At 40.3% G+C, this 17197-nt stretch overlaps 1 protein-coding gene across 1 annotated transcript; it reads left to right on the forward strand.

The window, feature by feature from the left end:
* The first annotated feature begins 9320 nt into the window (after positions 1-9320).
* On the forward strand, positions 9321-10552 carry LOC145051859 (long-chain-alcohol O-fatty-acyltransferase-like). Its single transcript, XM_078999687.1, has one exon. It carries the CDS (start codon positions 9355-9357, stop codon positions 10411-10413), a length of 1059 nt encoding a protein of 352 aa, XP_078855813.1. The 5' UTR covers positions 9321-9354; the 3' UTR covers positions 10414-10552.
* Positions 10553-17197: the final 6645 nt, after the last annotated feature.

Here is a 17197-nt window from a genome sequence, read left to right on the forward strand (position 1 = left end):
GCTTATTGCTACTGAATCAGCAATGGTTTGGCGCAATAGAAAAGCAAAGTTGATTGGTGAATCTGCCTTCGAGACCTCTATGGATATAGACAATGGCAACGAAAGACATGCTATGATCGAAAAGTTTGATCACAAGAGAAAGACAATGTCTGAAGTAGTTCCATGTCATGTTCCAAAAGAGTCAATTTGCTTTTATTGCCAAAAGAAGGGGCATTGGAGACGAAGCTGTCCTATTTACCTAAGAGATCTAAGAGATGGGAGAGTCGAAACGTATGGCTCTAATTTATGTAAAATCCATTGACTAACTCTTTTAGGCTACTATTCTAGATTCTTAATACATAATGTGATGAGATTACAATTGATGTTTTGTAGGATCGAAAAAAGGAAAGGAAGCTTAAGGGAAGAAGTGAGCAGAATCTAACCGTGAAGGAATGGATTTCGATCGCAATTCTCGAAGATTAGATTCTTGAGCTACTACTTAGAGTTAGAATTAGATTGCTAAGAAAGATGTATTAGCATAAGTTTTTCAATGAGTTGCATTGTAAGGACAAATTTTTCCGCAATAAAAATAAATTTTGATTTTAAATTTTATTTATTTATCCTTACAATGACGTGTATGAAAAATTGATGTTAAAATGTTTCTATTATTAGCAATAATGGATTTGGTTCTTATTATGTTATGGAAAGTCGAGAATTTACCAAATACGGAGAGTTTCTCATCGCCCAAGTTTCAATTGGACAGAAACTTGGAATCATGCATCTTGGTTGCACGATGAATGAGAAATTTCATATTTGGAAATTAGACTAATTCATTGACAAAGTGTCAAGTGAAGGACTTGGAGATCGAATACACAAAGTTGCGTGTTGATCAAGTCCACCATAAGAGTAACAAAGACATTCGTCATGATTTACTAAAGGTTTAGTAAATATGATTATGCTTATAAGATTAAGTGTAATTCTGAATTGATTGAAAATGTTTAAATCAACAGCAGAACGAATAAGAAGAATCAAGTAGGCAAAAAGATAAAAGTTTCTCCATTCTAAGAAGAAGGGAGAGTACCTTTTATGCTTTATGATAGGTCTTAATGATTAAGAACCATGTCTCAATTGATCCTCTAAGTAAGTCTTAGTACAATTGTATGTTTAAGAAGAGGAATCAAGGATTGAAGAAATGGTTAAATCAAGAAGTCTATCATACTTCGTTCCAATAACAAGTCTTAAAGTTAAGATTGTGGCAATGAGTGAAAAGTATTAAAGGTTTATAACATTCATAAAATATGGAAAGTTGTGATGTCTTGAATAAGACAAAGACCAACTTGGACCAATTTATGAAGTGTTTTGATAAAAGCTACACTAACTCTTGAATATTGTTTGTCAAGAAATGGTTATTGACAAAAGAATCTTATATGTCAAGGAGTCAGTGGGAGTCTTAATGGTCTTGAAAGGTTTCAAGAACAAATCAAATAAACCTTATCAATCATCGCTAGCACACGAGTTGAGGTTTACATCCTATCGTGTTGACAAGATTTTGATTCTGTGCTGTTCCAATTGAGTTAATTATGCATGTGAGTCCTATGAGTTCTCATTTTGAATGCATAAAAGGCAAGGCACCTTGATCAATGAAAGGTACATTGATAAGGGAAGGTGAGCTGCTTAACTACTTGGAAGACGTGGTGGGCAGCTGTGCTACCATAAGGCAAGAAATCAAGATTAAGAAAGTTCGATCCATATGAGTTTGAATTTGTCGTAAACTTTGGTTTTAACAAATTCACATGGATAGGAACAAATACACCGCTTTAAATCTAAGTGTCATAAGATTTCCTCCTTCATGAAAATGATTGTGAGGAAATGCTTTCACTAAGAAAGATTTTAAGAAGATAGTGATTGTGAAATTGCATTCTCGAATTCAATTATGGTTACGGTATCCCTTTCCATGATTTGAATTGTAAGGTTTGGCAATTAGTCTTAATCGTTTAGACACACATATGAACTATCTAAGGCAAAGGTGTATAAGTTCAATAAGCATTGATAAAAGATTATCAAAGCACTAAGTATTAGAAACATGAACTTAAGAAATTCAATAAGTATTTGTTTTTCTAGAAGTTAAGATGTTTTGAATACAAGTCGAAGCTAGTGGGAGCATAAGTGTTATGTTTTATAGTAATCATAATGATAGTGGGAGCATAAAAGTTATGATTGTATGATTATTATGGAAAGTATTGCAAGTTGGCAATATTAATTATAGAAAACAAGAGTCATTCTTTGCAAAGTCGTAAGGATGGAATAGTTGTTTTGCTATAATTAAGGGAGAGAATATTATGCTTCATTTCAAATCTAAAGGATTAGGTTGTGGAATGTTAATAAATTTAGTCAAAGGTACATAGTGTGTTCTTAAAATTTCGATTATGATTACGGCATTCCTCTTCACAATTCGAATTTTGAGAACATAGCAAATAAAACATTATGCGTCGTGTCCCATACGCTTCGGGTATAGGATCGATTGCAAATGCTTTAATGTTTGACCATTCTAAAATTTTCCAAATGTCTAGAGCATTTAGAGGAAAAAGGGACTAGAATCGGTTTTGACTAAAATAATTAAACAACTATCAAAGGACAATTCAAAGTTCGACGAGAATTGGTCGCTTGTGAGTAGTTGGAAGTATAGTATTGGAAATTATGGAAATGTTTCCATATTGGATGGATCATATCGACATCATTACAAATAGAAAAGATTCTATTAAGAATGAGTTGTCATGAGGAAAATATGGAAGCGTGTCCATATTAGGAAGTAAATATTGAAAATCTATGTCTAGATTAGAAACTTTTATGCAAAAGGATGTTCAAAGGAATGTACTTTGTGAGAGAGACATCATATCTATGGAATTGTCTTGTAACAATCTCCGATAGAGGACTTTGTAATATCATTGGCAATAGTCTTAGTGACTTTGGTGCAGTGACATTACGAAAGGATCGTTGCATAAAGTGTTAGAATCTAGCATATTCTATAAGTAGCAAGAATTTGATATTCTTACACTTATGAAAAAGGATTTGGAGTTGTAAAATGAGAATGATTGGAAATGTGTTCAATTTGTCTATTTCACAAAAGTAAGAACCATAGGTAAACATTGTGTGCATGCTAGGAGCATGGGACAAGTGTAATAATTCAAGTAAGAAGTTGATTACCCGAAACGAAAAATAATGAGTAATCAATATGGTGATAAATAAAAGGCGTTTTATTTATACTCAAAGGTTTAAGGCCATATGGGATTAGTATTATTCTTGTGTTTCACATCTGCATGTTTTGACTTCCAGAATAATTGAGTTTATTAAGAATAATCGAATTATTCGAACGGGCCACAGTTGTTCATATGTTGGAAGTAAATATGAATGAAGACTGTCGTGAATTGGTGTGTGGATTGTCTAAAGAGCATTAGACATAAGCAAATGTTTGCTGCAACATTCATGAGTGCTTATGAATATGATTTGAGCATTGGATTAAACCCACGCTCACTTGGATCACTCCATGAATTGTATCACGAGTGATTGGTGAGACGATAACATCTTATATTCTTGAAACCGAGATGTGTGAGTTGTATCTTGCGAATCGGTTGCACATTGATAATATGTAAATGCACTAGTAACTTGGTGTTATAAAACATATTGTTGTGTGTGATTTGGTTAGTGAGTGCAAGCGAACATTGTATCAAAGTTTATCCATTCCTTTTATTCAAAGTAGAATAAAAGCGATATCTTTGGGCCCCTCTATGGTTTAATGATGACAAACGTAAATGCTCGGCCGGGCTAGGGCTAATTAGATTTGTTCAATTAGTCATTCGTCATAAATCGGAAATCGAGATATAGTACAAAGAGAATGATTTGAAATCATATCTCATACGATATCTAGAATGGAGGAATATATGATCCCTTATCTAAGGACACGCGTATCTGATAGGATCAGAGTTGACAGCGGCTTTGGAAAGCTACGATTGCAGATCAGGATCTGAAGTCATACGCAGAATAGTTGTTAGACTTATCCAAGTGGGAGATTGTTGGATTAGTGTCTAAGTCCATAACTATTTTGGTATGTACTTGACCCGATGGTGCATGGTCCTTTTGGGTTGCCTTCACCAAAGCAACTTGATTGGAGAAATAAATAAAGAGAGAGAGGTTATTATGATTTATTAATATGTTATAAGAATAATATATTAAAGGAGAAATCATATTTGTTTAATTAATATTGGTCAATAATTAATTAAGAATTAATTTTGTGATCAAGTGTAATTAATTAAACTAGAGGGGCTGAATTGTAATTATGTGATAGTTACAAAATAAGGTAAGGATTATCTTAAATATAGGGTGAACGAATTTAAGGTGATAATGCCTTAGAATTCGACTAGGATAAGGGTTTCTAAGACTTATCTTATGGTTGCTTGGTGGGCAAGCAACTAGATAAGGATAAGGACTAAAACCCTAATCTCTACACCTATATAAACCCCCTAAGGCTCATGAATTCGTCTAACCCTTCCCAAGAAGTCCTAAGGACGAATTGCTACCTCTCTTCTCTCTCTTTATACCTTCTCTATTTGCTCTTGGTGTTTGTAAGCCGTTAGAGGAGTGACACTTGTGACTCTAAGCCTTCCAAAGTCAATTCAAGGAGGAATTGGGATTGTTATTGCTACATAACAATCAAGGTAATATCTTAAACCTAATTATATGTTAATATTGATATCCATATGCTAGAATTAGGGTTTATAGTCTTGGATTCAAAGCATGTACAATAGAGAAACCTAGATCCAAGCATTAGGGTTTGTATGAGCACATAGGATGTCTTATGACCAAAACCCATCAATATCCTGGCCTCGATCAAACCCCCAAGCCTCAAATCTATAAACCCACAAGCTAGACTCTCTCGCTCAACCCACGAAGATATAACGAGTACAGGTCATCTTCCTGCTCCTAGATAACTGTATCCTTCTTCTCATCATATTATGCACCAATAACAAGTCCCGCTCCTGGAAAGCTCTTCCAACTCCTCTCCCTGCCATCGTTACAACTGCCAAAGCTGCCGCGGCAACCGACTCAGTAATGTCTACATGACGCTCGACAAAATACTCAACCATAGCGGTCTTGAAAGACCCAATCATCTTCGAAATTTATCCCCGAACAATCTCGATCGTCTCCTCCCAGAGGATCTCCCTGACACTATCCTCTGACAATGCTGGCCTATCCTAGCTGCCAGCTCCTGATCCTAACCTGGATCTGGTTACAAGACGTCTCATGACCACCATTCTGGAAATACACCAAAAGATCTCTAATAACCTTTATAATGACAGGGAAACAACCCCAAAACCCAATCCTAGGGGTTGTGACTTCCTTGCTACGTGTATGGGTCCTTTTTTTTCAATAGTATGGGCCCATACTACCTTCCACACCTAACCATATTTGTCTCAAGTATCATCACAATGCCCTAACAATATACATAAATATAGAGAGCGCTAAAATCCTCACTCCTAGAGGAATGTAAACATCTCATAACTGGCCTCCCGGCCTCTCACTACCCACCCAATCCATGAAACTTCCACCAACCCTACAACATTAGTGTATACTAGCCACACATAACACTGGACCCGATAGACTTTCGGATATCCAATTCTACCCTAAGGTCGAATCAGACATTCTCAGGTTCTAAGATCTTGATTATGCACAGTCGTGATGCATACACTAAACAACTACAGTAAGGATGTCAATCTCATATAAGGAAAACCTTAGGTTAATAGGCATCATGAAATCAGGCAATTCTATCATGCAATTCCTGAAGATCCCTAGCATCCTCTTTTACTTATTTCGAAAAACCTTTTGAAAACAAATTTGAAAATCCCTCCTTGATTTGAGACTGGATTCACAAAAATGTTCCTCCAATTCACTCAAACCAAGGCTCTGACACCAACTTGTAACACCCATAAAATTTTAGCCAAATTAAAATATTTTAATTCATTCAAAACCATTAAGTTCATACATCTTGTTTTCAAAATAGTTTAAACACTAGAGTATCCCCCAGAACCATATCACATAAATCATAAAACATGAGGAGTGGTACGATCACGCCTTCGCCTTGCCACGATCTCATGAAGTACCTGAAACAATACATTGAGCTATAAGCCCGAAAACTTAGCGAGTTACCCCCAAAATACCAACCACACATCAACATACTCATAACATATCATAAATAGAACAACCATGCACATCGGGTCTACTGTGTGACTGGTCCGCCCGCACCGGGCCTTCAGTCTACTTGGTCCACCCTCCGAGTCTAGCCATGTACATCGAGTCTACAGTATGACAGGTCCGCCCACACCGGGCCTTTTAGTCGGCCTGGTACACTCTCTGAGCCTCGGCATGTCTGGTCCGCCCTCTTGGGGCCTTCAGCTTATTCGGACTGCTCGCTGGGCCTTCGGAATATCCGGTCCGCCCTGGGTATGTTGGCCTACAACACAAAGCAGGACCCGCCGCAACCCAACCCCTGTCAAACAACCATGTGCACATAAAACAATTAATCACATAACAAATCGTTAACTAGACAAACAATCTAACCTATCACATAGCATATCAACATCCTAACCAGGATACCGACCTAACCGGCCACTAACATAGCACCATCCTATATACCAGGATACCGACCTAAACTAGGTCACTATCATAATACTGTCCTAATTAGTAGGACGCCGATCTAAACAGATCAATAAGCACATTAAACAGTACACGTACAGATATCAGATATAACTATCTCACAGATCATCGATCATAGTAATCTCTCATAACCAAAACACCGACCTAACCAGGTCACTAACATACCAATCCTAACGGATCATAAGAGCATGACAACATACTGTCTATCCAGATACCGATCTAACATATCATAACCACATGTAGCATACTATAACCACGATAACAACTAAAAGGGCCGGCCTTGGTGCCTTAGACCCTATTAATATAGTGAGGATAACTCACCTTGCAACTGCCGAACCGAATCACGAGAGCACAATCCCAAAGCAATGCCTCAAACTCCAACACCTATATCCATCAATAACCATTGACATAAATATCCAAATTACCATAATACCCCGGAAGGTCAAAGTCAAAGTCCTCAGTCAAAGTCAACCTTCCTGGTTGATTCTACTCGCCGAGTCAACCCGTCGACTCGTCGAGTTCCTATACTCAGAACCTCCCACAACACGACTCAACTCGCCGAGTCGCCCCAAAACTCGTCGAGTCCAACGATCTCCAAGTCTCATCCTGCTCAACTCACAGAGTCGTCCCTCGACTCACCGATCCAAAGCTTTAACCAAAAGAGGTTAGGGTTCCACGACGAGACTCGTCGAGTCCAAGAACAGACTCGCCGAGTCCAAGGCAATCTTCAACAGACTCGCCGAGTCCATGCTCATGTTCATACAACTCGTCGAGTACACCCATGTGACTCATCGAGTGTCTCCAGTTCTCAATCTATACAGTGGCTTTTCAAGCCATACAGGGGCTCCTATCCATAGATCCACTCTTCTACAGTCCAACCCTCACATAAAGTGACAAACTTTACATGAAACCAAGGAGATATAGGCCCAAAACACTCTAGGGCTTGGGTTTAAGACAAAGGGGCTTCACCAATAACTCTTAGACAGAAGCTTTATGATATTTTGGACCATCACAAGCCTAGATCTGAAGTAGCAACCTCAGATCCAAGCCTCTAACTCGAAATAGTTCTCAATCATACCAAAAATGCCCCCAAATCTCAAATGATAATAGATCTAGATACAAAAGAGCCCAAGCAACAGATTATTACCTCCAATACATGCTCCAACTGAAGTATAATCCGGATCTCTTCAAGTCTCCTTGATCCAAGCTTCTTGATCTTCAAGATCCCTTCACAAATCACACCAATTTGCTTCCAAGCTCCTCACAAACAAAATTAGGGTTTCTGGATCTCAAAGGGGGATAAGGGGGCTGAAGGGAGGACATTAAGTCCTTTAAATAGGGTGCAAACACGAAGATTAAGGCTTTTCCTCATCCAACACCGACTCGTCGAGTCCAGCTGCCGACTCGGCGAGTCAGGCCACTTAATCACGTGCCCGACACTCGCTTCGACTCGGCGAGTCAAGAGACCTACTCGCCGAGTCCCTTCCTTTATTTTCATATAGCACCCTTCAACTTCTTGCTTCTGAACTTGGGATGTTACATCGACACAGGGAGGGAAGATGGTGCCATCGGTCCCATCACCAGGGGCAGAACCTACAAGCATCCAATCATCGGTCCTATATCACAACCATATTCCATCTCCTCCACATCTTCTTCGCCATCCTCTTCTTCTTCTTCAATGCTTTCTCTATTTTCTTCATCTTTCATTCTTGAACCAAAGGCTCTGATACCAGTATGTTGGAGAAAGCCACATGAGGATAGGAGGAAGAAAAGAGATTGATTTATATAAAAGAAACACAAATGTTTTATTAATCAAATCATACGTTTCAAGATTACACACACTCACACACACACACACACACACACACATATATATATATATATATATATATATATATATATATATATATTACATGGCAGGTATATTTGAACCAACACAATGGTTGGTGACAAATCACGATGGTTAACAATTAACCACCAAAAGTAACGGTTCTAACACCAACACCATTCCTAACTGTAACTGTCATCTTAACTACATTAATTACTTCTTAAAATTTCTAAACTAACCCTAAGTCTAGATTACATTTCAACACAATTGAAAAAAAAAATTCTTTTCTTTTTCATTGTTAATCATCTAGACTTAGCATATGTGTTTGTTTGGTGTTTTTTTTTTATATGTTGTTGTAAAAAGAGTCTTCAAGTATTTTTTAAGTTCTAATTTAATACCAATGCCCGATAAAATCTTTTCCAAAAAACATGTTTTTGGCAAAAACAACTATTTTTGGGTCGCACCAAAAAAATAGAAAATAGAAATATCTTACTATAAATGTTTATTACGTTTTCACTTAAATTAAGTTCATTTTATTACGAAAGATGATTTTTGGGGGCCCGCCCAATTTAAACAGCTCCTCAATGAACGAATGAACAACGGTTTATGATCATGTAAAATATAAAATAATAATAATAAAATACCCAGCACCCGGCCACCACAACAAGTTGAGTTGCATGACATGTGCCGGGGTAGATGGATTTGAGACGGCGGGGCAATTGCAGATGTGCATATCATAAAATAATATTATGTTATTAATATTTAATGAATATTCATATCTCGATAAACCCTAATAAATAAACTATTTAATACAAAATGAAAGAATTAAGTGCAGAGAAATGGAGGACGGCGAAGAACTCAAAACTTTTGTCAAAGTATGGATTCTCGCCATCACCTCTATCTGTTACTGCTACTTGATACCAACTCGGATCTCCAATGGCGTCTCCAGGTTCCTCTTTCTCCTACCCGTCATCATCTTCTTCTTCATCCTCCCACTCCCTCTCTCCTCCGTCCATCTCGCCGGCCCCACCATCTTCTACCTTGTCTGGCTTTCTAATTTCAAACTCGTACTCCTCGCATTCAATCGTGGTCCTTTAGCTTCCGATCCGACGTTACCTTTCTTCATTTTCATCTCCATCGCTCTTCTTCCAATCAATCCTAAACACGCCGTTGCTGATATCTCAGATCCAGTTCCAGATTCAACTTCAGTTCTATCGCATAAACCAACTCTATTGGCGTTTAAAGCATTGATTTTAGCTGTAATCGTTGGGATTTATCGGTACCAGGATAACCTCCATCGGTATGTGATTTTAGGTTTCTACTGTTGCCATGTCTACCTCGGTGTTGAGCTCGTTCTCGCGATCACTGCGTATTTTGTTAGGTTTTTTCTCGGATTCAAGTTTGAGATCGAACCGCAGTTTAATGAGCCTTACCTTGCTACATCGCTTCAGGATTTTTGGGGCCGGCGGTGGAACCTCATGGTAACGAGAATCCTCCGGCCTACTGTGTACGATCCAATTCGTGAGATCTCGTTGCCGGTTCTCGGAAAGCTATGGAGCCGGCTGCCGGCGATTTTCGCAACTTTTCTGGTGTCGGGACTAATGCACGAATTGATCTACCTATACTTTACACGTGTTCGGCCGACGTGGGAGGTGACATGGTTTTTTGTACTACAGGGTGTGTGTACGGCTGTTGAGGTGGCAGTGAAGAAAGCGGCAAAAGGCAAGTTCCAGTTGCACAGGGCGATGTCGGGGCCGCTTACAGTGGTGTTTGTGGCAGTGACTGGTGTTTGGTTGTTCTTGCCGCAGATATTAAGGAACGGTGTGGATGTGAAGGCCATAAACGAATATTCTATCTTACTAAAGTTTTTGAGATCGACATGGGAGAGTAAAATTTGATAAAATCATAAATGAGCTGTGTAAGCGGTAATCATGCTAATTTACATTTCCGTAAGAGGTTTCCCATTTGGGATATTTTCCTTTTTTCCCAGTTTAATAATACAAACTTCTGCAATCCATGCAAAATCAATTCAAACAAGTGAAACTTTTGTTGTTCATCAACCAAAGTTATGGATATGTTTTTAATTCAAAAATTCAAATTTTTTAAATATAAATAATATAAGTGAATACGTAAAATTGTAAACTAAACTATATTTTTTTTAATTTATGACATTAGTTTTCCAATTTTTTTCAATATTGTTCATTTAGCAGGTCAACTCGGTTGCCAACTAGGTAACATGTAACATGTCACTATTATGTGACATCATATTTTGGATGTCAAAATTGAAAGAAAATAAAATGGAATATAGTAACTTTTATGATAGTTATCCAGATATATTGGAAAATATAGTGACGAGTGCCCAAAGGCTAATCAGAGGCACCCGAGATTAACAAACCAATCCCACTTGGCATTAATCTGCAAAGAATTGACATGGTGTGCGTAGTAGTCGTGCAACATAGGTGCAATCATCGTTGGTCCCTTATATGTGACGCTATTAGGGTGGATATACATGTTTATATGTGTATATACATTGTATATATGTTTATATGTGTATATGCATGTCATATGCCGCATATTTATACGTGTATGTATGTGTTTATATGTGTCAATATGAATTTAATTCGTGTATATACCTGTTAAAACAAGTAAATTCATGTTTGACACGAAATATGAATTTAATATTTATGAAAAACAAATTTAAAATTCGTGGCGACACAAAACACAAATTTCTAAACTGTTTCATATCCCGTTTCAAACTTAACTATTTTGTCTTCTCTTCGGGTTTCGACTTTGTCAGACTATAACAGTTTTCGCATCATCATCAACTTAAGTGTTCTAAATTAAAAAATAAGAGAATAATCAAAACTTTTACTCATTCATGATAATGAGTTTTATGACAACATTCTCCTCAGACCAATTCCTCATATTTGTAATGCCCATAAATGCATACTTTTATTATTTGGTCAATTACAACTCATATCACATCATAGCTCTATACAATCATAGGACACTTGATGATAAGATCTAAGATAAGACTATTCCATTTACCCATAGGTAAAAGTTTCAAGTTCCCTCACGATGTTTAATGTCGTCTTTACTTTCCAACCAAAACATTCATTCTTCATAACAAAAATAGAAGTTAATAACTCTTTGTTAGCTTCTTGTGCTGCAACTCTCCTAGATCCTGACGTCAAATACGAAGTCGAGTTGCATTTCACACTTTTGCATCAATGGTTGGGTCTCCCCCAATTGGGTTCAAACTCCCATTTGCTACTATCTACAATCAATCAAAGCCCACACACTATCTGCCTATGTAATTTGCAACTTTCTACCTTCTTAAAAAAAACTTCTAATTGTCATAGACTTTATCATCCCCAACGTAGTACCACTGCTTGTGCTCACGAGTGATTTTCTCGTATTTCAAAATCACGGTCTGATTAAGATCACGATAAGCATGAAGTCATCAATCAACGTATATGTGTACAAAACAATATAAGAGGGTAATACTAGCAATAACGACGGTTGTTGAACTCAATATTATACATACCTCTTCTCTGCTATTCTGGTACAATCAACTTGTCTTTCTCCAATTGATTATTTTGACCACATCTAAAGTATCTGGACACAAACGCACAACAAACATCCTCATGCGTTTTCTCATTCTCTTTACCACATCTGCAACTCTTATAACTTGCCAAACGAGCATCAAACTCTTGGACTTCTTAGTTAATGGCGGTACTCAAACCTACACCCACTCTTCATCATATGTTGGACTTCAGTCCTAACCTTCGAGTTACAAACTCGATCTTCATCGGAGATTCTTATTCCTTCTCAAATTAGGTCGTAGGCTGAATCTAAGATAAAGTCTTTACTTTGGCTTTAGTTGTAACACCCCAAATTTCAGAAGTACAATAAAGGGCCAAAATTGTAAATTTAGGAAAGGGACTCGACGAGTAGGTCTGCTTACTCGCCGAGTCGGAGCGGGATTCTGTCGCAATTTAAGTGGCCAACTCGCCAAGTCGGCGGCTTGGAGTCGACGAGTTAGTGCTGAAGAGAGAAAACCCTAATTCCTAGGGTTGTGTCCTATATAAATCACATTATAACCCACCCTCAACCTATTTGCTACCCTTTTGAGATCCAGAAACCCTAGAATCGAGTGAGCCTCCATTAATAGAGAGAATAGAGCTTTGGAGGAGAAAATCTTGGAAAGGGGCTTGAAGATAAAGAGGCTTGCTGCAAAGGAGTGGTGTAGATCCGGGATCTACTTCAGTTGGGGCATATATTGGAGGTAATAATCTGTTACTTGGGCTCTTTTGTATATAGATCTATTATCATTTGAGATTTGGGGCATTTTTGGTATGATTGAGAGCTATTTCGAGTTAGAGGCTTAGATCTGAGGTTGCTACTTCAGATCTAGGCTTGTGATGGTCCAAAATGTCATAAAGCTTCTGTCTAAGAGTTATTGGTGAAGCCCCTTTGTCATAAACCCTAGCCCTAGAGTGTTTTGGGCTTATATCTCCTTGGTTTCACGTAACGTTTGCAAATTTATGTGACGGTTAGATTGTAGAAGAGTGGATCTATGGATTGGAGCCCCTGCATGGCTCGAAAAGCCTCTGTGTGGATTGAGAGCTAGAGAGACTCGGCGAGTCACATGGGTGTACTCGATGAGTTGTGTGAATATAAGCATGGACTCGTCGAGTTGGAAGAACAACTCGGTGAGTCCGTTGAAGATTGCCTTGGACTCGGCGAGTCTGGTCGCGGAACCCTAGCCGCTTCTGGTTAAGGCCTCGAATGAGTCGAGGGGTGACTCTGTGAGTTGTGCAGGATGGGACTCGGATATCGTTAGACTCGACGAGTCTTGGGGTGACTCGGTGAGTTGAGTCGTGTTCTAAGAGTTTTCAGAGTATAAGGACTCGACGAGTCAACGGGTTGACTCAACGAGTAGAGTCAGACAAGAAGTTTGACTTTGGCCTGGACTTTGACTTTAACCTTCAAAGGTGTTATGGTAATTGGTTATTTATGTCAATGGTCCATTGATGGTAATAGGTGTTGGAGTTTGGAGCAGTGCTTCGGGTGTGTGCTTCCGTGGTTCGGTTCTTCATTCAGGTGAGTTATCCCCACTATATCGACAGGGTCTACGGCACCAAGGCCAGCCCTTTATCGGATGGAAATCCGGGTATTGATTGTTATGTTATTGTTTTGCTAGATCTGCATCCTGATATTTAGAATGGTGTTATGTTAGTGACCAGGTTAAGGTCGGTACCCGGTATATAAGGTAATGTTATGGTAGTGACTGGTTAGGTCAAAATCCTGGTTAGGATGTTAATATGCTATGTGATCTGTTAGATTGTTTGTCTGGTTAAGGATTTGTTATGTGATTAATTGTCTTATGTGCACATGGTTGTTTGACGGGGGTTGGGTTGAGGCGGGTCCTGCTTTGTGTTGTAGGCCAACATACCCAGGGTGGACCGGATAATCCGAAGGCCTAGTGAGTGGTCCGGATAGGCTGAAGGCCCCAAGAGGGCGGACCAGACGTGCCGAGGCTCGGAGAGTGGACCAGGCTGACTGAAAGCCCGGTGTGGGCGGACCAATCATACTGTAGACTCAGAGAGTGGACCAGGTGGATTGAAGGCCCGGTGAGTGCGGACCAATCACACTGTAAACTCGATGTACATGGCTAGACTCAGAGGGTGGGCCAAGTGGATTGAAGGCCCGGTGCAGGCGGACCAGTCACACAGTAGACCCGATGTGCATGGTTGTTCTATTTGTGATATGTTATGAATATGTTTATGTATTTTTGGTATCTTGGGGGTAACTCACTAAGCTTTCGGGCTTACAGTTCAGTTTATTATTTCAAGTACTTCAGGAGATCGTGGCAAGGCGAAGGCGTGATCGTACCGCTCCTCATGTTTTATGATCTATGTGATATGGTCCTGGGGGATACTCTGATGTTTAAACTAATTTGAAAACAAGATGTATGAATTTAATGGTTTTTGAATGAAATTAAATATTTTAAATTGTTTGAAATTTTTGGTCGTTACAAGTTGGTATAAAAGCCTTGGTTTGAGTGAATTGGAGGAACATTCGTGTGAATCCTGTCTCAAATCAAGGAGAGATTTTCGAAAATAGTTTTCAAAAAATTTCAAAATAAGTAAAGGAGGACGCAGAAGGTACGATCAGCCAGAGCCAGTAAGTAGACCCCAAAATACAATGCAAGTTATATGGTTATGTGATATGTTAGAACAGCATGCTAGTACAAGGCTAGGGATCTTCAGGAATTGCATGATAGAATTGCCTGATTTATGATGCCTGCTAGCCTAGGGTTTTCTTAATATGGGATATTCAATATTCCTCTAGGGGTGAGGATTGAGTGCTTGCTATGTATGTTTGTGCTTAGGGCGTTGTGGAGATACTTGAGACAAATATGGGTAGGTGTGGAAGGTAGTATGGGCCCGTACTACTGAAAGCACAGGAACCATATGCGTGTCAAGGAAGTCACAACCCCTAGGTTGTTGGTTAGAGTTTAGTTCTCGGCGGTTCTACGAGGTATCTGAGGTTCTTATGGTTCATTTCAGTATGGAGGATGCGAGACGTTTGGAGGTAGGATTCGGTTCGGGATCGGGATCAGGAGAGGGTGGTCAGGATGGACCAGTACCACCCGAAGTCATTGGTCAGATGAGTATGGATGCCAGGATTCGTGAGATCCTACATAATGAGGCAGCTGCTATGTTCCGAGCTAAGTTGCCGGAGATGTTTGGATCGATCAAGACCGCCATGGTTGAGTATTTTGATGAGCGCTATGTAGCTCTTGCAGAGACAACAGCCGCGGCAGCCACAGCGGCTGTGGCAGCGGCAGAGGGAGGAGCCAGTCGGGACTTTCAGTATCGGGATTTAGATAATACGAAGCCCCTACTTTCGATGGAGTTCAGGATCCGATCGTTGCTATGAGATGGTTGTCAGACGTGGAGGGTTGTTCCTTCACGTGTTCATGCCCTGCGGATCAGAGGGTGAGGTGTGCTCTGTACCTTTTGAGGCTCGGGGCGAAGGATTGGTGGAGGTTGACTACGGGATCTTATTCTAATGCGCAGCGGGCTACGGTTATTTGGGATCAGTTCCGGAAGATGTTCAGTACTCGTTATGTTCCGCTGGTTGAGAGAGAGAGAGAGAGGTTGGCTCAGGAGTTCCTGGAGCTGAAGCAGAATTCAGAGTCGGTGACGGAGATCACCAGGATGTTCACTGAGAGGGCGATGGTTTGCCCGGAGTTTGCTTCGGAGCAGGCTTAGATGTCCCGATATCTGAGTACGCTCAAGATGGACATCAGGCATTTTGTGTCCGTGCAAAGGTGTGATACCTTGTTAGAGCTGCAGGAGGCCGCCAGGCGGCGGGAGTTAGAGATGGAGTTGCAGTTACGAGAGCAGAGGTAGGCCCCGGTGCAGTCGCAGCCGGCACCGAAACGGTCCAAAACCAGTGACTCTAGGGTTGGAGGTCAGAGCAGCCACACTTGTGAGAAGTGTGGGAAGCGTCATGTCGGAGTTTGTAGGTTCGGTGGTGCGTATCGCAAGTGTGGGAAAGAGGGACATTATGCGAGGGATTGTCGTCAGTCGGTCCCGACTCGGGATATGCAGATATGTTATCATTCTCATCAGGTTGGACACTTGAGGGCCAACTGCCCAGAGCTTGTTGTAAGACCGGTACAGGCTCCAGCACCGGCCATTTTGAGGATTACGGGTGGAGGACAGGGGGTGCGGAGCCTCTGAGGGCTCAAGGTCGTGTTTTCCAGCTCATTGCAGAGGAGGTCGGGGCAGAGCCAAATGCAGCTGCGGGTATGTTTCCATCTTGTATTTTGTTATTTGTGTGGTATTGTAAATATGTCTACCTTGTTCCGCATGATTCGTAGTATGATTGAGGATCTTAGTAGTTAGGAGTTGTAGTTGGTTTGCGTCCAGGAGGATTCTTGGTCGAAAGATAAGGTATATGATCTCGTTGCTTGGAATAGCAACTGCGATGCGAGAAGCGTTCAGTTGAGTTTCAAACTTCCTTGGAGTTCGAGATGTGCGATGTCGGGAGAGTGACCTGTGGAGGTTGCCCACTCCGGAGGGATTTAGTTCCTGGAGAAGAGGGGGAAACTTTATCACATAAGGTTGACCGAGTTATGCCGGCTTTGACAACGAAAGTTAGTGGTTGGTACACTAAGTGGGGAGAATTGGAAAATTCTCCGGTAAAACAGCAAGTATCTAGAGTTGGTTAGTTGTTTGGATTCATTAGTGTTGTTAACCGAGAGTGTGGTATGATTGGAGCAAGTGATAAACAAGTAGGGTAGGGAACAGATCATGGTTTCAGGTAAGGTAGTTGGTCGATGTGAGGCCTGGGTTTAGGCCGTTGGAAGGATTCCGGGAGCGGAACTGGAGTTCGGAACCCCAAGAGGGCTAGGACAGACTACATGGGAGAGATTCTCGGGAGGAATGGTTCAGAGTGATGTACGAAAACTTTGAGCGGTCTGGATAGACTGAAGGCTGGAAGGCGTACTGGTCAGACTGAAGGCTCGGAGAACGGTCAAGACAGGCTGAAGGGCTAGGAGGGCGGTCCAAACATGCCGAAGGTTCTGAGAGTGGTCCAGATAGGCTGAAGGCCTGGAAAAGCGGTCCAGTCATGCTGAAGACTCTGTATGTGTTAGTGGATCTG

The sequence above is a fragment of the Lactuca serriola genome, chromosome 5, assembly GCF_051521515.1.
Source record: "Lactuca serriola cultivar US96UC23 chromosome 5, Lser_US96UC23_V15, whole genome shotgun sequence".
Taxonomy (NCBI): Eukaryota; Viridiplantae; Streptophyta; class Magnoliopsida; order Asterales; family Asteraceae; genus Lactuca; species Lactuca serriola.